The following is a 24679-nucleotide window of genomic DNA, read 5'->3' as shown; positions in this document are numbered from 1 at the left end:
GGAAGAGTATGAGAGAAGCAGGTCCTACTCTCCAATCCAACTGAGCTACAACCCAAGCTAGGGAGAGAATTCCAGATCCAATAACAGTAGTAAACATGTGAGCACTTGCAGTCATCAATGTTCCTTCATATTTAACTAATTTTTCAATAAGAATCTCAGAACTGTTTTGACAACCGGAAACAATTACCATTCCTTTTTTACGCGTCGCGCCCCTCGTCGTCCAAATCCTTATTTGATATTAGTTTTCTGGTATTACCAGTCATTTTTTTAATTTCTGGTATTAGTTTTCTTTTTAACAGCAAATTTTTCATTTACATACGCTCTGGTTTTAAATTTTAGAATATTATAAATTACACGTCTCATCATATGTATAAAAAATAAATATAGAAATGTTATATATATAATGTAAATATTATATATAATATTTTTATTTTTTATAATAAAAATAAAAAATAATTTGTATATATATAACTTTTTATTTATATAGAAAGCTTATACTTTACAGTCGAATTTAAACCAAACTCAAACTTATGAGTTTTTGAGTTAAGCGAGGTTCGAGTTTTGAATCAAGTCAATTAAGCCAAATTTGAGCTTAAATCTCTAACTCGAATGAGCTCGATCTCGAACTCGAACCCAAGCCTTATAGTCTTCCGGCGAGCCGAGTTCGAATAGGGGTCGGCTCGCTTCAATCCATCCACCCCTAGTCCCCTAGTCGTAAATAATCGACAGCCGCACATACGGGGCATAACGCCGGCAATTAGTTGCTGCGTGAAACACTTATCCGTGGTTCCGAACAAGCGTGTGAGGTGAACGGAGGATTTTCGATGGCTATCTCACTCACACACTCCATTGTCTGCAGACCCTCGTCTTTGTTCCAAAGGTACTGCTTCAGAAACTTCACTGTTCCGTTCTCTTCCACTTATGCAACATCTTCAGCTCTGTCTGCAAATAAGGTTCGGAACCACAAATGGCGACAGCCAGTTGTTTCTGTGCTAGAGATCGGTGGAGTCAAGATTGGAAGAGATGGTAAAATTCCTTCGTTCAATTCCATTTTATGTTTTTGTTCTGTTGAAGTTCTTCAATTCTAGTGATGTATTTCCTTTTTGCTGTCTCTTTCGAGTTCTTTCGGCTGGTTTGATGGTTTGGCGTTCCGTAGATAGGCAAAAAATGGTTAAAAATACCCACCTCACTAAATTGCGTTTTATGGTCTGGGCATTTCGGATTTTTTCAATTTGTGTCTTTGTTTTGTTCTGGGTGGGTAGGTTCGCAGAGATGGTACATACCCATCTTGTGAAATTGCGTTTTGTGATTTAAATATTCATATTCTAGTTATTCTGTGTTGTGTGCTGTTCTTTCTTGGTGCTTTTGTTCTCTGAGACTTTGAAGTTCTTTCAACTGTTTTGATGGTTTTGGATGATTGAGCTTGTAGATGTGGTGAGGGACGACCCCACAAACAATGTTCCAGATACAGTATTCTCGAAGCTTGGTATGCAGCTTCACCGGAGGGATCAACACCCTATCGGTATTTTAAAGAATGCAATATACGACTACTTTGACAACACTTATGCAGAAAAGTTTGATAAGTTTGATGATATTTGCCCCATTGTTTCTGTAAAAGAGGTACAACTATGGATTTGGAATACTATTATATCTTTAAATAAACTGCAGACTTCTTTGGATGTTGTTTCAATATTGCATTATGTTTCTGAAAATGTGGAGAAGTTGTGGCTTTGCATTTTGCTACTGAATGAAATATACAACTATTTTGGCAGTGCTTGTGCTGAAAAATTGTTTCTTTCTTGATCAATAGCAAAAATGATTCATTGATATGGAAGAAAATTAAGCATTAGTAGAACAAGGAGAGATAACCTCTCTTACCTCTCCCAAAAAAGAAAGAAAAAAGAAATTACAGAATGTGGGTTTATCTAGGAATGCCATTTTTTATGGATGAAATATACACTTCTTTATTAAACATGACTTTTGGAGAATGTGGAATGACTTTGCTTCCTTTTTCTTCCTTTTCATTTTGTTATCTTTCTCTAAGTTGTTCTATCTCATTCTATTGTACCTTTTTGATGGGCAAATGATTTCACTTGGTAGAAAAACCAGCAATAGAAAAAGGGAAATAATCAAAGAGAAAGAAGGAAGAAATAAGAAGAAGAAATCGGAATAAGAGAGAGGAGAAGAATGGGAAAAAAGGAGGATGGATATGTGAAGTTCGATCAGTTCTCATTCCCTCTCCTAATTAACTTTTATTAATTCTAATCACAAACTTGAAGTAACTACAAGAATGCCCTTAAGAAGGTGGCTGCTAAAGAAAAGAAATAAAAGTTGTTAACAGGCCCATATGTGTGAGGCCATTAACCTAAAATAAAAAAATAAAACCAATGCTGTCTTCCTATGGACCATCCAACCCATCATTGTTACACTCCCCCTCAAGTTGAGCTTAGATGTCAATCATGCCCAACTTGCTTACATACTATTGTCATTTTGTTTTTGGAACTCCCATTGTAAGTATAGCATCCAACTACTCTTCAGAAGCAATGAAAGTCGGTCACACTTCTCTAGATGCTGCTCTTTCCCTTATGAAGTGTCTATCCACCTCAATATGCTTGGTCCAATCATGTTGTATAAGGTTATATGCTATATCGGTGGTAGCTTGATTTGCCAGAATACAACATGAGTGGTTTAGCGTAACTAATGTTCATTTCCTTCATTAGAGACCACAATCATAATAGTTTTGACACACCATGGGCCATAGCCATAGACTCTTGAGCTCTACTTCAGCTAAAGACCTAGCCACCACTGATTGCTTTCTTGTTTCTCCAAGAAACCAAATTTCTCCCTACCATGGTGCGATATACAGATGTAGACTGCTTGCCATTAACAAACATGCCCTATTTGCATCCATGTAGGCTTCCTGTTTCATATGGACATGCTTCCTAAACAAAACCCCCTTACCTGGTGTACCCTTCAAGTAGCACAAGATCCTTTTTGCTACGACCATATGTATATCCCTAGGAGCATGCGCGAACTGATTGACAACTCACATTTTAGAGTGCACATAACAGAAAGGAAAAGTGGATCTTTTATTAGTCATTGGATAACTATTCCTACAATGCTTTGACAACTCACAAGACTCACAATGTAGACTCGATGGGCTTATTTCTTTAAATAATTTTGAAAACAAATGACTCAAATGTAAAAAAGGACAGATGACCCAAAAGAAAATGGCAAAGCATGATACAAGTGGCAAACTTTGAAGAAGTGGAACCAAAGGCAACTTTCAAAGGTGGTTCTTGGATTTCTTAGGAATATTTGGCAAGTATATACCGTTCGCCTCATGGCCACTCCCAATCACTTTTCAAGACTATAGATCCTAAAAGACACAATGAGAAGGAAAGAAGGTTATACAATAATTTAAAGATTTAACTAAGCTACTAACAAATAAAAGGTTGGTGTTAAGTTTAGGGATATGAAGGACAAAGTTGAGGGTAAAGCCATTTTTGATCTTGATGTCTTCCTTGCCTGAGATAGGGGAAAGAGAGCCATCAACTAGGGTTATTTTATCTTGTCCAAAAAGCAACTTATAAGAACTGGAGAGGGTAGAGACACCAGCCATGTGATCAAAAGCCCTAAAATCAATAATCCAAGGGATCCTATGATTTTTTTTTGATAAATAACAAAAACTTTTATTAATAGATATTAAGAGAAAAAGATACAAGAGGAGGGGTAAAAACTCTTAACCCTCCCAATAAGTACATTTCAGTTTACAATATTGCCCAGAAAAGTTGACTCTTCCCACCCCTTGTTTGGACAATGAATCTGCCAAGGAATTGGCACTCTTAGTCCATTGAAACTTGACTTCCATGTTTTGAGTGAACTGTCTGACTTTTTTTTTCTCATTCAGAAATTTCCACAAACTAAAATTGTCCTTCTGCAGCCAATTGATAGCCAACTTAGAATCACCTTCCACCATTAATTTTCTGATATTCAAGTCTCGGGCTCTTTTTACCCCTTCTAGAACAGCCAGTGTTTCAGCTCTAAGGGAATCCCCCATCTAATAGAACCATAATATATGGCAATAATTCGACCTTCTTCATCCCTGAAAACTCCCCCTATACCTGAAGGGCTTGGATTTCCCTTGCTGCTACCATCGAAGTTTAGTTTTGTGAACCCCCAAGTTGGAGGAGACCAAATTGGATTAGATGAAATCTTCATTGGAGCTGACCAAGCCACTTCTTTCCACTTCCTGATGATGTCTCCTTCTGAATAATTTTCGAAGAGCTTCATAGTCTTAGCCAATGAGCCACCCTTATAGAAATTAGTTCAATGATGGCACCCTTATTTCTTTCTTTCCCATGAAAGATCCTTTGATTCCTTCCCTCCCAGACTGTCCAACATATAGCTGTTCTTACACATCTCCATAGAATTTTCCCTCTCTTCTTCAACCCCCTAATTGAAGTAGAATGGAACAAGCCTTGTACATTTGAGGGAGGGATCCACCTGCAATCTGCTGCTTGCCCTAGATGATAGTCCCGTGTCCTAGCCATCTGCCGCTTGCCCATAAATACTTAAGACAACTTCATCCCACAATTTATCCCTCTCCAAAGTCAATCTCCAAAGCCATTTCTCCAATAGAGTTTCATTCTTTTTCTGCAAATTACCTAAAGCAAGCCCACCATCACTTTTGGTTTTGGTAACTATATCCCACCTGACTCTATGATCTCTTTTCTCCTCTCCTGGTTCCCATAAGAAATCTCTCATTAAATTTTCCAAAGTCCCATATGCTCCCTCAAGCATTTTAAACACAGACAAAAAGTAAACAGGCAGGCTAGCCAATGCTGACTTAATCAAAGTTATCCTACCTCCCATGTTAAGGTAATTTTTCTTCCAAGAATCTAACCTCTTAGTTAACCTATCAATCACTGGATTCCAAAAGCTCTTTTTACTTGGGTTATCCCCTAGTGGCAGCCCCAAATAGATCAATGGCCATTGGGCAATCTCACAACCCAAATTTGGGTCATTTCCTCCACTTCACTATCACTCAAATTAATGCCAATCACACAACTCTTATCTAAATTCACTTTGAGATCAATCACTTGTTCGAACACATTGATCACTAGCTTTAAATTACTAACCCAACTTACCTCATCCCCACCACGGAAAAGAATTGTATCATCAGCAAATTGTAGATGGGTTACTAGGACCCTATCCCTCCCTATCCTCTAACCTTTCACCAAGTTTCTAGAATCTGCCCTCTCAATGAGCTTCCTTAAGACTTTAGCAATTAGGGTAAAAAGGAAAGGAGAAAGGGGGTCCCCTTGCCTAATACCCCTATTAGCCGGGAAGTGATCTACCACCTTACCATTCACCAAAATAGAATAGTGCCATGTCCTAATACATTCTTTTACCCAACTGCAGCACTTCTGCCCAAATCCAAAAGACTCTAGGACTTCCAATAAGACTGACCAATCCACCAAATCGTATGCCTTTCCGAGATCCAATTTGCACACTAACCCTTTCTTCCCACTTCTTTTGAAGTCTTCCACACTCTTATTTGCAATTAGGATTTGATCCACAATGTGCCTATTCTTCACAAAGGCACTTGGATTCAGGGAAATTATTAAGGGATCCTATGGATACTTGAGATAGATGCATGGTTAGCAGTGGAACGAGTACCTGAATGTGCAAAGGCAGTGGACAATGAATTGCTTGAAGAATTGGAAGCTGTAATTGTGTTCTCAAGGTGATTTCCCATACTTATCAAATTTAGGCTTCATTGTTGCTAACTGCTATGCTGTCTTCTCATCACTAGAACCCTTTTCACCATTTGGAGCCATGGCTGCATTAGCATTCCCACTCTTCCCATTTCCAACCTTCTTATTATTGTTGGGATTTTTGAATTGGCTGGCAAGAGGTGTGGGTGTAGTTTCTAGCAAGTGTCCTTTGTATGTTTCAGTTTCTTGCAATACTCACAAATGATATCTTTCTTATCTTCACTTGCTATCTTATGTTTCACCCCACATTAGCAAAATGATCAGCTGTAACTGTCCCTTGAATTTGAACTTGCCTTTTGCTTTCCTCATTGCTAACCATAGCATAAGCTTGGGACAAGATCACATCATCTTTTGCTAAGATATTTTGCCTATATTTTAGATTCAACCATGTCAAGAATTCAAATACTAGAAATGATAGGATCAAAAGGTGGTAACACCAAGTATTTTCATGCAATTGCCAATGGTAGAAGAAGGAAAAATCTTATCTCTTGTTTAGAAATTAAGGATCACAGATCAAATAGAGATAGCTAAGGCTTTTGTGGTTCACTTTTAAATCAATTTATTTAAGGCCTCTGAGAGAAAGATGGACAATTGAAGGGTTGAATTGGGAATTTATTGATGCCTCTTAGAACCAACTTTTAGAAATGAGGTTTAAGGAAGATTAGATCAAGGTCCATGGACAAAGCCAAGGTTCTGGGCCCGGATGGTTTTACAATGGCCTTTTATCAAGATTGTTGGGAGATAATTAAGCCAGATATTCTTAGAGTATTTAAAGAGTTCCTTAGGAGGGGTATAATTAGTCCAGGAATGAATTCAACCTTTATTACCTTGGTGCCAAAAAACTCCAATGCAAATCATCCGAAGGATTTCAGGTCAATCAGCTTGGTTACTAGCATTTACAAAATAATTGCCAAGGGGCTTTTATTCAGGGTAGACAGATTATGGACCAAATTCTTATTGCTAATGAATGTGTGGAGGCCAATGCCCAAAAAAGAGCTAAGAAAAAGGGGGTAGCAATTAAATTGGAGTTGGAGAAAGCTTATGATTTGGTGGATTGGGAATTTCTAATTAGCATTATGAGGACTTGTGGTTTTGGAGATTTGTGGTGCAAGTGGATCAAAGGCTGCTTGCAAACTAGTCATTTTTCAGTGATTGTGAACAGTTCAGTGGAGGAGTTTTTTGAAGCTATTATAGGGCTTAGATAAGGAGACCCCCTCTCCCCTTTCCTTTTCATTTTGGTGGCAGAGGTTCTAAGCAATGCTTTAAAACGCGGAGGCATGATGCAAGGCATTCTACTACCTAGAGGCGTGAGGCGTAAGCCTCCCAAACACAAGGAGGCGTAAGGACGGCTCCTTAAGAGGTGGGGGTTCAGGAGAAAGGAGGAGGAAGAAGAGGAAGGGGGGATCTCATTTTTTCTTTATTTTTAATAAAAATCTTTTATTTTAAGAAGAACAATGATGCATAGCACTAGTTGAAAGGGGGGGGGGGGTCCAAAAATCTTTTGGAGCCAATGATTAGTGTGGCTTTTATTACCACAAAAAAAAAAAAAAAGGTTAGTATGACTTAAAAAGTGGAGTCCTAGGGAAAAGTGCTTTTTGTTTCTTTGCATAATAGAATTTATACCACTACCATGACCTAACCAAATCTTATTGAATCCTTGAATGCATTTCTGATAACTGCCCCTCTATTTTATTTTTTTTCTTTGGTTCAATACAAGTTTCCTATTCATTCTTTTTTGTATTTGAACAATTGAGATTTGTTTGACTACAAACTCTGAATTTGGTTTTACTGCATAGAAAATTCCTGAACTATTTGTACAGAAAGGATCAAACTTTGTTAGATTTACAAGGCATATTATGAGGTGCAGTGACTAAGAGGGCTCATCATGTTGATCTTCCATCATTTATGATTTTTTTTTTGTATTCATTTAGTTTTAATTGCATTTTGTTTCCAAGATATCACGTGCATAAGCATGTGTCTTGTGTCTTTCTGAGTTTGGTCTCAGCATGATATTAAAAATTGTTTTTTTCTTGTTACTGTGTCATACCATTTATCCTCCATTGTTGCTGTTGATCCTTTATATTTCTATTTGAATTCCTAAATTGTTGCCATTGATGGCTGACATGATCTGGAGGTCATATTTCTTCTTGTGATGAGCGGTTTACTTCTTGCAGAACTTTGATGATGTTTTGGTTCCCGCTGACCATGTAAGCAGGAGCTACAATGATACATACTATGTTGATGCACAAACTGTCTTGAGGTGCCATACAAGTGCTCATCAAGCAGAACTATTGAGGAGGGGACACACTCAATTCCTAGTAACTGGAGATGTTTATCGTAGGGATTCTATTGATTCAACTCATTACCCAGTGTTCCATCAGGTGTTACTTCCATTTGATTATAATAATTTTTTTATCAGAAATGATAACTTTCATTAGAGATAAATTAAAACTGAAATGCAGAAGTCAACCCTTTTTAGAAAAGGTTTATTCAATAAACATCAAACATTACAGCACTGCCTAGTAAAGTCTCTCCCTTACAGTCCCTTGTTTTGCTAGGGCGTCAGCAAAACCATTTGCTGATCTCCTTACCCACTTGAAACAAACACTCACACCTCCCTTGTTATGCTAAGTATTTCCCTTATCAGTTGTCTATACTTCCAAATTCCGAGCTGCCCTGATTGCATCCACCCAATTACCAATTGATTATAATAATCATAACTTTCTATTGGTTTGCTTCTCCAAATTTCCTCTTTGTTACCTTGATGTGTTTGTGTTATAACTATGCAGATGGAAGGAGTGCGAGTTTTTAATCCAAATGAATGGGAGGAATCTGGTGTGGATGCCACATCATATGCTGCTGGAGATCTAAAGAAATGTCTTGAGGGTTTAGCAAGACACTTATTTGGTAAACCTGGAACCTTGTCTTGTCTATAAACTTGATATCAATTGGTATTTTCTTGGTCTTTAAAGTAGTATTTTTAAGATATATTTATTTGCCTCTTGAAGTATCTTAAACCAGGTCTTTCGAAATTTACAGGTGCTGTGGAAATGCGCTGGGTTGATACTTATTTTCCCTTTACCAATCCATCTTTTGAACTTGAGATATATTTTCAGGTTAGTTGTTGAACCTGAAAGCATGTGAAGTAGTATTGCATTGTCAGTTTGAACTTCTATTAACCTTTCTTCTTCCTTGATTTGGGGGGAGGGGGGAGGAGTACTGGTACATCTTTTATCTCCTGTGCTGAAGAACTGGGTTTGTCCTAGTCAGGGAGAACAGGGTTTTCCTTATGCCCTTTCTTCCAGTCAGGGAGGACAGGGGTTGCCATTCATGTGCTGCATATGACTCATTTGTTGTATATTTTTGGCAATGTAGCTTTGACCTTTCTTTTATTTATGTACTTTTTGGGTTTGTGCAGTTGCCCTGTTTGTGGATTTTTTTTTTTCGGAAAAGGTAAAGTAAATTTATTCAACGCAAACAAATGCAATTCAGACCCAAATAGGCAGTCTAAAAAGCAGCCGAGATTGCAACTTCCACCAGGAACAAGATTGAAATAATACAGGCAAGCTAATATTCCTGAACACCCCAGAAAAGGAAATCCAAGAAATCAGCTTACCCACAGCTTTCTGAATTACATCATCCAAATCCTTTGGCCTATTACAGAAAATTCTACCATTTCTTTCAGTCCAAATGGACCACAACACAGCAGCTGGGATTGTATTCCACATAAAGCTGCTTTTATCAGACAGATTTGAATGTAATATTTTTGGGATAATAAAGAATATCTAATATGCTGCTTGTATGGAGGATTGTGTTTTGTCATTTATAGATGCTTACACATGCTTCATATTCTAAAATATGGTTTTCTAATATGTGACTCGATGCATGCAAAAGAAAGGTGCCAGCTGGCTCAGCTGGTAAATTAAATGGATGTAGTTCACACTGCCTGATATTAATCCTGTCGTTAACACCCCCCCACCCCCCACCCCCCCTTGGGCCAAAAAAACAAAAAAAAAGGAAGGTTTGCCTGAGAAAAATGATAGTAGATGCAGAAAAAGCAGGGGTAAGAAGGCTCTGTCCAGGAAAAAAAGTGCAAGAAATCATCATTGTTATCATTGTCCAAGCCTTATCCCAACTATAAGGGTTGGCTACATGAATCCTGTTTTTCCAATCCATTCCATTGTTAAATTAGTGGTGCTTAAATCATTTCTTACTACTTCTACCCATGTCCTTTTTAGGCTACCCCTTTACCTTCTAGTTGACTGCCCAACTCTGCTCCATACAACATAGCTGGCCTTATAACTGTTCTATAGAATTTTCCTTTTAGTCTAAGTGGTATTCACCTATCACATAAAAGTCCAGATGCACTGCTTCATTATTGCCCATCCTTCTATAATTCTTTTGAAAATTTTAAAAAATCCATAAAAGTCCAGATGCAAGAACTATGAAGAATCAAATCTGCACCTGACCGAACATGACAATCTAGGTTAGTAGAATCACTAAGATGCCATGTAGCAGAAAGCTTAAGAATTCCAAACTAGCTTAGAGAAGCTACTTAAGTTGGCAAGGCCAAACTCCATGCTACATTACAACAAGAATCTCTACAGCTACAAACACACACGTGAAAATAAAAATGGCCACAAGGAAAAGCCAAGAGGAAGACTGATGAAGAGGATTAAGTTTTCTGTAAAAGAAGAATAACAGGGCCAATCCCCTATTCTATTGATTACTATTTTTTTGGGTGATTTGATCTCAACTTGGATACTTACACAAAGGTGAGATGAGAAAGGTCCTTCATATGTCAGAGTGCCATACTTTTTTTTGATGAATATCTTAGAGTGGAATACTGGGCAAAAAGTCTGAAATTTATTTTCAGATTTTAAGGTTGGAGACTTTTTTTTAGATTAGGGCCTGGGGTGTTATTGCTGCCTCATCATATAGAAGACAGAAATCTGTTGAGAAGTGGTCACCCCCAATATGCAGCTGGAAGAAAATTGAGTTTTGATGGAGTTGTGTAGGTAATCCGCGCCCCTCAGGCATGGGGGGCCATTAGGGATGAGGAAGGAAACATCTTAGCTTTATACTCAGACCTGCTGAGCAAGGTGATGTGGCAAGATCAGAACTATTGGCTGCAGTATATGGGGTTGAGAAGGCTAAAGATTTGGGTATTGATAGATTGATCATCAAGGGTGACTTGAGAACTGTTGTGAACTGGCTGAAGAAGGGGGAGGAGTCATAGCATCTGAGAAATGAATTCAGCCAATTTAAATGGCTCTCAAAGGGCATGACAGTCCAAGTTAAATGGGTGAGGACTGAGGAGAACTGCCAACAGCTTGGCAGGTGGTCTAGCTAAGCAAAGGGTACAGAGAAGTGATCTGTATTGGGCTCAATTGTAATCTTGGGTTGGGTCAGCTTTTCTAAAGCTGTGTTTTTTCTTTTTTCATGACCTCTTGTTGTAACTATGCTCTCTTTTTACTAATGAAATCATTTTTGTGTTGCTGATAAAAAAAGTCCTTTATTTATTTGTTTTTAATCAGGATGATTCTTTTATTTAAGAAGTATTCTGATATCAGTTTGCTTTATATGTAATTAGAAAGAGAGAGGAGAGAGTGGAGAATCTGAAAGAAGAAAAAGAGAAAGAACAGAATGATTAGAGCTTATGAGACTCTTACTAGATGACTGATATTTATAGACTTTAACCAAGTACAATGACTGTTTGTCCCTAATAAGTTTTGGGGACAGAACTTAAAACATAACCTAAACAACTTAAGATGAAGCAACATAAATACCCTTATGGGACATACTTACATACACTCTTAACTAGGGCTGTCAACAGACTTCAAAAGTCCAATTGCAAAGACAATCCTGCTTAGTATATATATACCTAGCAGGTGGCTGGGTATATATATTAATCAATAACGATGTCTAATTGCAATGACAATCCTGCTTGGTATAAAATAAGGATAGGAGTGTCCTAAATCAAAGAAGAGAAAAGATTAAGTTACTTTCTGCCCAATAACACATAAACAACCTATAAAAGGACATAAAAAGGGAAGAAATAAAACACCAAAATAACTCTTGGCAACATCATTACCGGATAGCATATAAATTGGTCATTACCCAATGTTGGTGAGTTGGTCCTGGCTATGTGGGATCTTTGGGGGTGGAGGGGTGGATTAGATTCAATACTTCAGCATATTTTGCACACAGTGGCTGCTATCAGACACGAGCCCACATTCTAACACTTGTCAGCCTGAGTTCAACTAGTTGGTTATAGATCAAATCAAAGTAGCATATTTACTTTTTGGCCATTCATCCAAAAATATATTTACATATTGTCACTTTGATATTGTTGCATTGTTTTTGTAGTACTTTATGAGCCTTATTATCAACTATCTGCCAAATCTTATAGGAGAAATGGTTGGAGGTCTTAGGTTGTGGAGTGACAGAGCAGGAAATATTACAGAGAAGTGGTAAAACTAATAATGTTGCTTGGGCTTTTGGACTTGGTTTGGAGCGGCTTGCAATGGTTCTATTTGAGATACCGGATATTAGGCTTTTCTGGTCAACTGATGAGCGGTTTACCTCTCAGGTATTTCCTAATTCATCACATGATCTCTATATAATTTTGCCTTATTCTGTTCTTCTATGTATTTGTTTGCTGTAAACAAATTCAGCAGACAATTAAAATTCTTAAAAGCTTTAGTATCTATTAATATACCTGATATGGAACTTCGTGTATACAGTTTTCTGAAGGTCAACTCGGGGTCAAGTTCAAGCCATTTTCAAAGGTTAAGCGCCTTAGCCCTTGTCTTTGGACAATGCCATAGTTATACTTGTAATACTATATATTTCTGCAGTTTCACTTGCTCATTGCTATGCCATCACTGACTTATACTGACAAAGTTGTATAGTTAACTCAACCCTTGTAGTTTATGCAGACGAAATTATAGAAGCATCACTTTTATTCCATCGGGTCAGTTATTCTAATTCTGATCAGAGATCAACTCAACTCAATCTTAACCCTAACTATTTGGGTTCCCATATACAAATCCTGTCCCGCTGTTGTGCTCTATCATAATTCCGATCAGAGCTATGTCCTTTACATGACATACAGAAAAGGGTTAAGATGGTTACAGTGCATGGTTAGGCTTGTTTACAGACATTGTGGCATTATACTTGTTATCTGAGCTTCCTAATGCCCTGGTATTTGAGATTACTTTACCTTTATGCTCTAAAAATTGAGAGTACTGTCTTTTACAGTTTCCTCCTTGTTACAAAGACATGAGTTTTTGGATCAGTGACTCATTCACCGAGAACAATTTATGTGAAGTTGTTAGGGGAATTGCTGGGGATCTTGTGGAGGAGGTATGTATTAAGATATTTTTTCCATTTATTTTTTCTTCTGGTTTGTAAGTTATTCATTTTTCTGATTGTAGTTGTTTCATTCTTTCTTCTATTCGAATTATGAGATGCTATAAAATTTACTTCATATGAAATATTAGGTTACCAAACTAGAGCTGATGCTTCAACTCTTTATTTTTTCTTTTAAACTTTCTTTTGGTTTTAAAGAGTCAATGCTTAAGGGTTTAAGATGTTTTTCAATCACCAAGTTATTGCAATTTTATTTGTTGTGAAAAAGAATGGGAAAGAGAAACATGTTTAGAGAGTGTTCACTTTTCAAGCACCTCTTTTAAGGTTTAGCCCCTGATACCTAACCCTTGATTTTCCTGATGCTTTTGCTTACATTAAGACATTCATATCCTCCAGGCGGATAATGCCCAATACAATTGATTTCAGTTCATTAGATGCATTGACTGGGCAATATCAATGGGTCCATGTAAAGGATGTTCTCACTTCTTAGATCCCTGGCCAAGCATCTAACTTATCTCAATATATGTCTGTACTGCAAAGATCTTCAGTCTTTCTTTTTGAGCCATTCTACCATTACCCAATAACCACAATATCTCTGTAATTATTGCATCTTTGTAATTTGTATATAACTTTTGTTCTTATATAGGGACCATTGCCTTGAAGTTTAAACAAGTGGAGGATGGGTTTGAATCGGTGCTTACCAATGTATATGGTCCAAATGATTACAGAGAGAGAAGGAAGTTGTGGGAAGAACTAACCGATATAAGGGGAGTATGGGAAGGGCCTTGGTGTCTTGGAGGTGACTTTAATGTTATAAGATTCCTGGAAGAGACAAATAGTCCGAGGCGGAGATCGACCTTGAGTATGAGGAAATTCAATCAATTTGTGGATGTTTACGAGCTTAAAGAGATCCTATTATCACACAATTGTTTTACTTGGTCCAATCTCCAAGTGAACCCGATTTGCTTTAAGCTGGATAGATTTCTATTCTCAAATGACTGGGAAGAACATTGGGGGAATCTAAGCTCTAGAGCATATCCAAGGGTGACTTCTGACCATTGGCCCATTGTAATCTGTAGGGAGGAAGTGAGAAGTGTTGGTCCTGCTCCTTTTAGGTTTGAAAACATGTGGCTAGGACACCCGGGGTTCATAAAGAAAGTCAAAGAGTGGTGGCTAGAAAGCAATCCAACAGTGAAATGGAGTGGAATGAGGTTTCATAAGAAGCTCTAGTATCTGAAAGGCAAAATCAAGGAGTGGAATCTATTAGAGTTTGGGAGATTAGAGGAAAAAACAAATAGTGACTACACAAATTGAGGACCTAGATGGCAAGGAAGAAAGGGGTTGTCTTATAGAAGAAGATAAGGAGCTAAGATGGAAATTGCATAAACAGTTAGAGGATTATCTTCTTCAGGAGGAAATAAGTTGGAGACAAAAATCAAGGTGCAAATGGTTGAAGGAGGGGGATAGGAATACCAAATTTTTTCATGTGGTGGCAAGTGGAAGAAGAAGAAGGAATTTTATATCAAGCCTGGAGATTGAAGGGGTTACAATATCCACCCAAAGAGAAATAGCAGGGGCTTTTGCAAATCACTTTAGGTCTATCTTTAGAAAACCCCTAAATAGTAGGGTGTGGATTGAGGGGTATGGAATGGCCAACTTTGCAGATGGAGGATAGGGATTGGTTGGAAAGGAAATTTGAGGTGGAAGAGATAAGGGAGGCAATGTTCTCTATGGATAGATCAAAGGCATCGGACTCAAATGGTTTTACGATGGCCTTTTATCAAGATTGCTGGGAGATATTAAAAGAAGATCTATGGATGTGTTTGATGAATTCCACTCTAGAGGGGTGATCAACTCAGGGCTGAACTCCAATTTTATTGCACTAGTTCCTAAGAAGAGGAATGCATGTCACCCAAAGGATTTCAGGCTGACCAGCCTAGTCAACAGCCTTTATAAGATTATCACCAAGGTGCTGTCCATCAGAATAAGGAAAGTGCTCCCAACAATTATAGCAGATAATCGAGGAGCTTTTGTGAAGGGGAGACAAATAACAGATTAGATTCTGATAGCAAATGAGAGCTTGGAGGAGTTTAAGAGATCCAAGAAAAAATGGGTGATTTGTAAACTGGATTTGGAAAAGGCTTATGATTTGGTGGATTGGTCTTTCTTGATGGAGGTGATGACCAACTTTGGTTTTGGGGATAATTGGTGCAAATGGGTCTTAGGTTGTATCAGGAACCACCATTACTCCATACTGGTAAATGGGATAGTGGTCGATTTCTTCCCAGCCTTGAGAGGGCTTAGGCAAGGAGACCCCCTCTCCCCCTTTTTATTTACTTTGGTAGCTGAAATTCTGGGGAGACTAATTTATAGAGCATATTTCAGGGGCTTAATCAGAGGTTGGAGAGTTGGGAGGGAGCTTGTGCCACTCACACATTTGGAATTTGTAGGTGACACCATACTCTTTTGTGAAGCAGGGGACCCTAATAGGATTAGAAATTTGAAGCTCACTATACGACTTTTTGAGCAAATGTCAAACCTTAAGGTGAATTTTGAGAAGAGTTGTATAGTTGGGGTAAATATGGGCGAGGTGGAGATCTCTGAGGCTGCAGATATCTTAGAATGTGCAATAGAAAACTGGCCCCTTAATTACCTCGGTTTGCCATTGGGTGATAACCCTCAGAAAGGTGAGTTTTGGGTTCCGGTTATGGAGAGGTTTGAAAGGAAATTAGCAAATTGGAAGAAAAATTATTTCTCTTGGAGGGAGAACCACTCTAATCAGTTCTACTTTAGCTAACCTTCCTGTTTACATTTTGTCAATCTCCAAGATTCCGACAAAGGTGGCTAGTAGATTAGAAAAACTAATGAGAGACTTTCTCTGGGAGCCGGGGGAGGAGAAGAAGGACCATAGGGTGGGGTGGGAGATGGTTTGTAGGAGTAAGAGGGAGGGAGGTTTGAGTATCGGGAACATAAGGAATAGGAACTTGGCTCTTCTGGGGAAATGGCTTTGGAGGTTCTCATTGGAGAAGGACAAACTTTCGGTGAAGATAGTGGGAAGTATTAATGGGGTTGCAGCAAATGGATGGGACTCCGGGATTCTGGCAAGGAATACAAGAGCATCTCCTTGGAAAGTTATTCAAACTATTCTACCTTTGTTTTCTCCATGGATCAGGTATGACTTGCACTCAGACAATCTCATTAATTTTTGGGAACATGTTTGGATTGGGGACTTCACCCTAAAAGACCAATTCCCAAGCCTTTTTGCCATTTACACTTTTAAAAATGAACCGGTGCCTTCATTCATTGTTCCTTCTAATTCTATTTCCGGGGTCGGCTGGAGCTTGGGCCTGCAAAGAGATATCAGGGACACAGAGCTTGATGGGGACTCCATCCTTCTAATTCTTTCACTTTTGCCTCTTTCTTTAGTGCTCTCACACATTCTTCTTCTTCTAGCTTGTCTTTCCTTATTAAAGAGGTGTGATGTCATCCTATACCTCCAAAGGTTGGGAGTTTCTGTTGGGAAGCCTTTATGGAAAGAGTTAACACAACAGATTTACTTCAAAGAAAACAACCCAATAGTTGTTTTTGTCCTCACTGGTGTGTCCTCTGTAAAGCTGATGGTGAGTCTGGATATCACTTACTAATCTCCTGTCGGTTCACTAACATCATTTGGGAGTGGTGTACTTCTTTGTTTGTGTGTAGGTGGACCCCCCCCCCCCCTTCGAATGTGCAAAGCCTATTCACATTTCTGCCGTTTCAGCCAACAAAAAGGGCCAAGTTTATGTGGAGGTGTATGAGAGCTGCAGTCTGTTGGACTATTTGGGAGGAGATAAATTCACGAATATTTACTGATAAGGAGAGAAGTTTGGATTTGGAAGCAATGCTGGAGATCATACACATTAGGGTTATACACTGGCTGAAAACCTTGGCTCTGTTCGCAGAATTCTCAGTTGATGAGCTGCAAAGAAAGTGGAAGAAGATAGCAGAACTTGTTCCAATGAGGAAGGCCTGAAATGTTTGTTGGATCCTCCCACCCCATGACTTTGTTAAACTGAACTTTGATGGCGGCAGCTTGGGCAATCCAGGGCCATCCGGAATAGGAGGAGTAATAAGAGACGAACAAGGGAATCTGTTAGCTATGTATTCTGGACCAGTTGGGGTGGTAGATTCTTTGAGAGCTGAGATTCTTGCATCTCTTGAAGGGGTACAAAGAATCAAGGATATGCATATTAACAAGCTGATCATAGAAGGAGATTCTGAAGTGGTGGTAAACTGGCTGAAAGAGAATAGTCTTAGACTTTGGAATTACAGTAATGAAAAGAGGAAATTCAAGGGGCTGACTAAGGACATGGAAATCCAATACAAATGGATTAAAAGAAGTGCCAACTCTTTGGCAGATGGTCTAGCTAGACAAGGGGTGAACAAACATTCTATTTTTTGGGCTGTCTTGTAATTTTTGTTCTTTTGATGTGTAATGGTTGTCCTTGGGAGCTAAGATTGTTTAGCCCCCTTGCCCTATAATTTTCTCATATTTTTAATATTAATTCAATCCACAGTTATTGATATATATAGGGACCATTGCCCCTCTACTCCAATCTTTTGGATTTTTTTTTTCTTTTTTGTTTTGATAATCATATTGAGGCCAATCTCACCCTTGCACTTTCAAATTTATCAAGGGCAGCAGTAGCAGGAACCCAATAAGAACAGCAGTCCAATCATTTACAAACTTCGATTATTCTGTGATACTCGAGCCCAATCATTTATATAGACAACCTTATAACGATGCTTTTGTACATTCCAAAGTTCACTGTCCATCATTTACATGTCTGTGCTGGCAGCCAATAAACCCCTTCAAACTCTCATCTTTGACTATTGCATGATATGAGTCGATCATATACATAGACAACCTTATAACAATGCTTTTGCCCATTTCAAAGTTCACTGTCCATAATTTACATGTCTGTGCTTGCAGCCAATAAACCCCTTCAAATTCTAATCTGACTATTCACTATTGCATGATACAAGTCAATCATATACATAGACAACCTTATAACGATGCTTTTGCACATTTCAAAGTTCACTGTCCATCATTTACATGTCTGTGCTTGCGGCCAATAAACCCCTTCAAACTCTCATCTTTGACTATTGCATGATATGAGTCAACCATTTACATAGACAACCTTATAACGATGCTTTTGCACATTTCAAAGTTCACTGTCTATCTTCATCTCAAAAGCCTCTTTACTAGAACTCTGCATTTTACCATAAACTCCAGAATTGGATTGGTGGAGGAAAAACAAAGATAATTGTCATTGATAAAAAAACAAAGATAATTGTAATCAAGTATAAAAGCTCCTGCAACTCCATTAATGGCTTCTTCAAAGATACTCTGTTGTGACTCATAGCAGAGGGAACCCTACAAGAAAGCAAGATAAAACTGAGGGGTATTAGGATTGAGGTAGAGGTTGAACTGTGGAAGGAGTGAAAGCACTTGAGGTCAACACCGTGGTCCCACAAGACCCTTCTTCCTCATCACGGGCTTGCTGCCAGTCCTGTTCCCAAGTCTTCTTGTTGTCCCTGTCCAATTTGGATATGCACAACAAACAAACAAAGCCGACATTGGTTTTCCGGTTTTCCCTGTGAGAAACGACCGGAACTGATATTTTCCATCTGGGTTTTCTGAAGGTTTATTTATTTGGATGTTCATTTTCCAAGTCACTCCACTGTTCCAATAAGTTCTAGCTTCAGAAATGCTGGTTTCCAGGTTGAACATGGTGACATTGAGTGAAAAAAAAAATCTTACTTTGATGTGAAACCAGTGATGCAGGGTATTTTCTACTTTCAATGATTGAAGGGTACAGTTGGAATTATGATAAAATATAATAGGCATGTGACTTCACATGCAAACAGCCCTGAACATTTTCTAACAGATGGCTTATTTGCGTGATGTTGGGCCATCTTTTTTTGAGAAAAGTAAAGTATAATTTATATTAACTGAGAAAAATGTACAAGTATGGTCCTCTGTACAAGAGTATTTTGTACAAAAACACCTTTAAGGACCTCCAAAAAAATTTACACTCAAGAAAATTTAAGGCCCAATAGTATTTATCAAAAAAAATTTAAGGCCCAATAGGTGTGGGGGACTCGCTTAGAGCTGAAGTTTTGGCGCTCCTCCAGGGGCTCAGATGGGCCAAGCAATTGGGTTTCCAACAATTGGAATTGGAGGGGGATTCAAAATTAGTAGTAGGATGGCTGCAATCAAACAGTTTGGGAACGCGGTCCCTTAGACAACAGGTAAGGGAATTATTGAGCCTCAAAAGGGAGCTGGATGCAAAAGTGTATTGGTTTAGGAGGTCAGCAAATGCTTTAGCTGACTACCTAGCATAACAGGGGGTGAATCGGGAGTTTTTGTTTTGTGCAGTGTTGTAAGATTTTTGTTATTCAGGGGTCACCTTTTACTTTGGAAGGTGACAGTTGTTTCTTATGGTTTTATCTAATGAAAGCTACCGTTTCCTATCAAAAAAAAAAAAAAGGATGAGAGATCATCGGGACTGAAACATGTAAGAGTGCCATGCTCTCAACATGCCAACTGCAGAATTGATAACCACCTCCTCCGGATTCGACTTCTGCTAAAAAATTCTACTATTCCTTTCAGACCAAATTGCCCACAACACTGCTAGGGGAACCATACCCCAACAAGCTTTCCCATTAAGTAGTTTCTAAAACTACATATAAGTAGTTTCTAAAATCCATACAGGGTACATATAAGTAGTTTTTTCAAATTTCAGGGCATATATAAGTAATTATAATTTATCCCATTAAAAAATTAGCAAGAAAAGCAAGACCTTATGGATTGTCATCCAATTAGTCATTATGGGGTAATTTAGGGGGAAAGAAATGCTAGAATTTTTTACATCAGGGCATTTCCCATTGAAGCTGTTTGCATAAGTTTGTGGATATGGTATCCTATTGGCTCATAATGAGTTCAGGGAAGTCCTCGTATTTTTCTTTTGAACCCTTGAATATAGATCTTAGTTTTTGGCTTTGTTTCTTGGCAGCCTACTGCTAGGCTTCACAAACTGTATGAGACTTTGTTGTACAGGGGCTTGTTGTTTACACTCACACTCTTTCATAATCTCAATATAATGTGTTTCTGTCCAAGCAAATGGTCCAATAGACAATTTGATCTCTCAGGTACAACTGATTGACAATTTCACAAACAAGAAAGGAATGACCAGTCATTGTTATAGAATTGCATATCGATCAATGGAACGCTCACTTACTGATGAGGAGATAAATCAGTTGCAGGTAAAAGTAAATGAATAAAGGGTTTAGCCTGCATAAATGTTTTACAAATGGAATGACCAATAACCCTGATACTTTTATTGCTTTTGATGCAGTGGAATGTCAGAGAAGAAGTGCAGAACAAGTTGAATGTTGTTCTGAGATGAGATTTCTGTCCCAAGTCCATGAAGCTGTAGTTTTGTCATGTATATTTTATTCATCTGTGTTTTAATTTGCAGGCCATGTTTCCTTGATTAGCCTTTTCCCCAACTTAATTTATCACGACTATTACTTACAATAATAAATTGTTGTAGATGGTGGCTTTGAAGAGAATAATTATTTGAAAGGATTTTAGCCGATAAGGATAATATCTAATTGTTTATTCTTAAATCAAATCCTGTGCTTTTATGTAGAAATCAACGAGGCCTTGGTCCATCATGGTGAGTAGCTACACAAATCATGTTTCTCCATCTCAGATGGGTTATATAAATTATTTTAATATTTTCTCCTTTTCTACTTTAGGATAATGCCTTTGGTACCTTGGAAAATGTAGATCTTGAAGAGTAAACCCAAAAAAAAAACCCAATCGGAGAAATTGCTCTAACATGTTATTTGAGGGATTCAGACCGTTAAAAGCAGGAAAGACTACCGGGGTCATGAATCAGACAGTCCAACCATTTTGTTGATCTAGTAAGTAGTAACCCATTAACATAAAGCTGTGTTTGCCTGTTTGGTTTGATAAAAAGGTAAGAGAGAACGTTGAAGTTGAGGGAAAGTCCTTATTTTCTGTCAAACCAAACATAGCCTAGTTATCGGGTGACATTCTTTGTTGGTTTCCATTGCTCAAGATTCATGTCTTATAAGTAATTTTTTTTTTTTTTGTTTCCAAAAGTGTTTCATCATCTAAGCCTTGTCCAGATTGTACGTATACAATAAACAAAAATGAGTATGACTTGACAATCTATTCACATGCCTGGGTTCTGGCCCAGCCCATGAATATTTTCACTGCTTCAAGCATGGGTTCCAGGTTGGATCCTTTCAAAATTTGACAAAAGTAAAATCCAGGCCCGGCCCATGAATAAGTCTTCCTCTGGTGTGTGTATATATATTATTGACCTTTCAAATGTCAAGTCTAGCAAAAAGAACTAAACGTCCTCAACTGTTTATCAATTTTTCAAACATGCCCCACTTGAGAGTTGAGACTAAGGCCATGCTCTGAAACTGAAGCTGCTATTGCCATGAAGCAGCAAGTAAAAAATACAAAAAACACAACCGGAAAAAAAAAGGAGACAAACGGAATTTAAGATTTTACAAAATTCCACGGGAGATGGACGGCCGAGCTAGTTGAATAGATCATCAATGGGCAGACATGACCTTTGGCTAATTGGCTTCTTACCAATGAGATGTTTAAGTTTAAGTTTTAACGCCATGCCCATGTCGTCAAAAGTAAGTGAAAGTGGTTGGGGAAAAGAGATCAATGGAATGGTTGACTTTAGAGTCAATTGTTGAACTAACTGGTGCCACTCTAGATTCCTCTGGATGTCGTTTTGCGGTGAGATGACGGTGAACATCCTGCCATTAAATTTAAGGTGAGAAACTACAGAAGAAACAGAGGCCTAAGCAACGGTGGTGACAAGTTACCCATGATTTTCACCAAACTCTGAAACTTAAGGGTCCATTTGGCTTGCAGTGGAATTGGAATCAAAATCTCTTGGAATTGAAATCGGAATGATATTTTCTTATAATTTTTTTTGGTTCAGATCAGTGTTTTCAAACTGCTGCTGACCCGGATAGTTGAACCATTTGACCCAGGAATCATTCAGGCAATCAGTTCTATTTCACCTTTAATCCGGTCCTTGGCCAAAAACAATTGATTTAATCAGCGACCCACTGACTCGGGCAGTTAAGGCCATGTTTGGTTCAATTTTCATTCTTACACAAGATGAAATTCTAAAATGGAAAAGAATGGATAAAAATAGGCAGAATGAGAAAATATTGTTATGAACCAAACACTTTTTTTCTAAAATGAATTCTTTCTCATTTGTGCGAGTGTTTATAAAAGTGCTTTCATAAAAATGTTTTTATAAAATTATTTTTGCAAAAGTGCTTTTGTACTTTCATAGGAGTGCTTTCATAAAAGTATTTTTGTAAAAGTGATTTTGTATAAATACTTCCATAAAAGTACTTTCATAAAAGTACTTTCGTGAAAGTGCTTTTATAAAAGTATTTCTGTAAAAAGTGCTTTCATGAAAGTACTTCCATAAAAGTGCTTTTATTAAAGTACTTCCATAAACTTTCATAAAAGTCCTTCCACAAGTGTTTTTATGTAAAAGTACTTTTATAAAAATGCTTTCGTAAAAGTAAACATCTATGACAATAGTTTTATAGGTAGAGTTTCCTCAAAATGAAATGAGTAAGATGGGGTATGATTATTTTTCATACTGCAGGCTAGTCAACTTTTGTGTTATAGTGTTGATTTTTCATTTTAAAAAGAATGTGACCCTTGGCAAGAATTTTGTAACCAAACACTCTAATGTTATTCACTCTTGTCCATTTTTGCCTAGAAGCAAGAATTAAGAGAATGAGGCCCACAGCCATGGACCAAACATGACCTAAACCATTGATCTGTTCAACTTGTTTAATAGTTTTTGGCCATTTTTATTTTAATTATTTTTATATTTTTTATTTTTTAAGTTGAAATGGACCATCCATTTAAACCATCAACCTAAAAATCGGTGGCCAAAACAGCTCTAATTCTGGATCGACATTTAAAACCATCAGCCCAAAATCAGAATTGGAATAAAGTAAAATGGGATTTCATTTCCAAAGAAAAGGGATGGAATGACCATTCCCTCAATGACAATGAAATTCAGATTCTACCCAACAGTTGGGACCTGAATTCCTTTTCCAGCATCATCAACATTACATTCTTCGGTCATTGGTCCTAATCCAATTTCTCCTTCATAGATGACTTTGAAAGCATGGTGGTTCCACCGTTGTCGGTGCTAATCTGATTTCTGGGAAATATGATCAGCCATCATCGGAGAAATATTTGAACCTGACAACGCATCACCAATTCACCGGAATCCTTATTCATAATGGTGAGAATCAACAATGAAGAAACCAGTTCTGTTCGAATTCGATAAATCTATGGGTAATAGTGGTATTACGAAAAATCTAATCTTAACTATTAATGGTCCGCTGTTGGGAAAAAAAAAAAAAACTCACTCCTTTTAAAAAATAATTTTGTAACCGTCATTGGCCCGAATGGTAGGACCGTTCAACCCGGAAACCATCCAGACAATCAGTTCTATTTTATTCAGTGTTTAGAAAACCAAACCGGATGGGCCAGTCAAATCGGTTGAATAATGACCGGGGACCAGGCCGATTCAGTCACACCCCAATAACTGGATTTGCCCAAAACCTCTTATTTCCACAGATTACTTAATTACCACTAAATCACTTCTTTCCTTATGCTAATTAATGACTATTTATTGTACATATTACATAATTATGCACATATCTATGCATAATATCTATAAAAGTATGAATAGATGTGATTGGCTTTTGGAACTTTTATTAGACGTAAATGCCCCATTTCTACATTTTGAATCGGAGAAGGATCAATGGTAAAAATGTGATTTTGCCGTTCCATTTAATGCTTATTAGGAAATGATTTTTCTTTCTCATTTAATGCTTATCACCTATATTAAAATTAACAGTTTCACTCTTTATGTTTTCTTAATGATCCAATTTTTTTTCCTTTCCACTCTTTACTCCCATAAATTCATTCTTCCCAATTCCATATCCATATATTTATCAACATAAATACCTATACCGATATTGAAAATGACAATTTCATCCATTCCGTATGCATTTTCATCCATCATTTCCAATTTGATTCCTATCTTCTTTCATTTTTTAATTAACATCTACTTGCCTCATTAATCTACTAATAATAATCTAGGTGATTACTGGCTAATGAGTGGGGATCTACACAACTTAGTGTGGCTGTTAAAAAATGGGCTGGATTTGTACCATGAACAAACATCAGAGCCCAAAACTTTCTACGTTTGAGTGCCTATCTACGAACCTCAATTTTGAATATTTATTTTATGAAATTTAGGATAGTGACTTCGAAGTTAGAATTGGATTGAGTCTGACTTAGTTGAGCTTAAACATATTGGTTAAGTTTATAGAAAATATGAATTTATTTTTGTATAGACATCTTTTGTTGAGCT

General features: G+C 37.6%; 1 protein-coding gene across 1 annotated transcript; it reads left to right on the top strand.

The window, feature by feature from the left end:
* The first annotated feature begins 501 nt into the window (after window positions 1-501).
* On the top strand, window positions 502-20854 carry LOC148847639 (phenylalanyl-tRNA synthetase class IIc family protein). Its single transcript, XM_088948785.1, has 10 exons — window positions 502-1026; window positions 1430-1620; window positions 7955-8161; window positions 8570-8687; window positions 8820-8896; window positions 12193-12372; window positions 12527-12571; window positions 13044-13148; window positions 20349-20462; window positions 20555-20854. The coding sequence occupies exons 1-10, from the start codon at window positions 825-827 to the stop codon at window positions 20603-20605; spliced, it is 1290 nt and encodes a 429-aa protein (XP_088804911.1). The 5' UTR covers window positions 502-824; the 3' UTR covers window positions 20606-20854.
* Window positions 20855-24679: the final 3825 nt, after the last annotated feature.

The sequence above is a fragment of the Nelumbo lutea genome, chromosome 6 (genome assembly GCF_056320005.1).
Source record: "Nelumbo lutea isolate HS-2025 chromosome 6, American lotus-T2T, whole genome shotgun sequence".
NCBI lineage: Eukaryota > Viridiplantae > Streptophyta > Magnoliopsida > Proteales > Nelumbonaceae > Nelumbo > Nelumbo lutea.
Note: the sequence above shows the minus strand (reverse complement) of the source record. Positions and strands in the feature narration are given on the sequence as shown.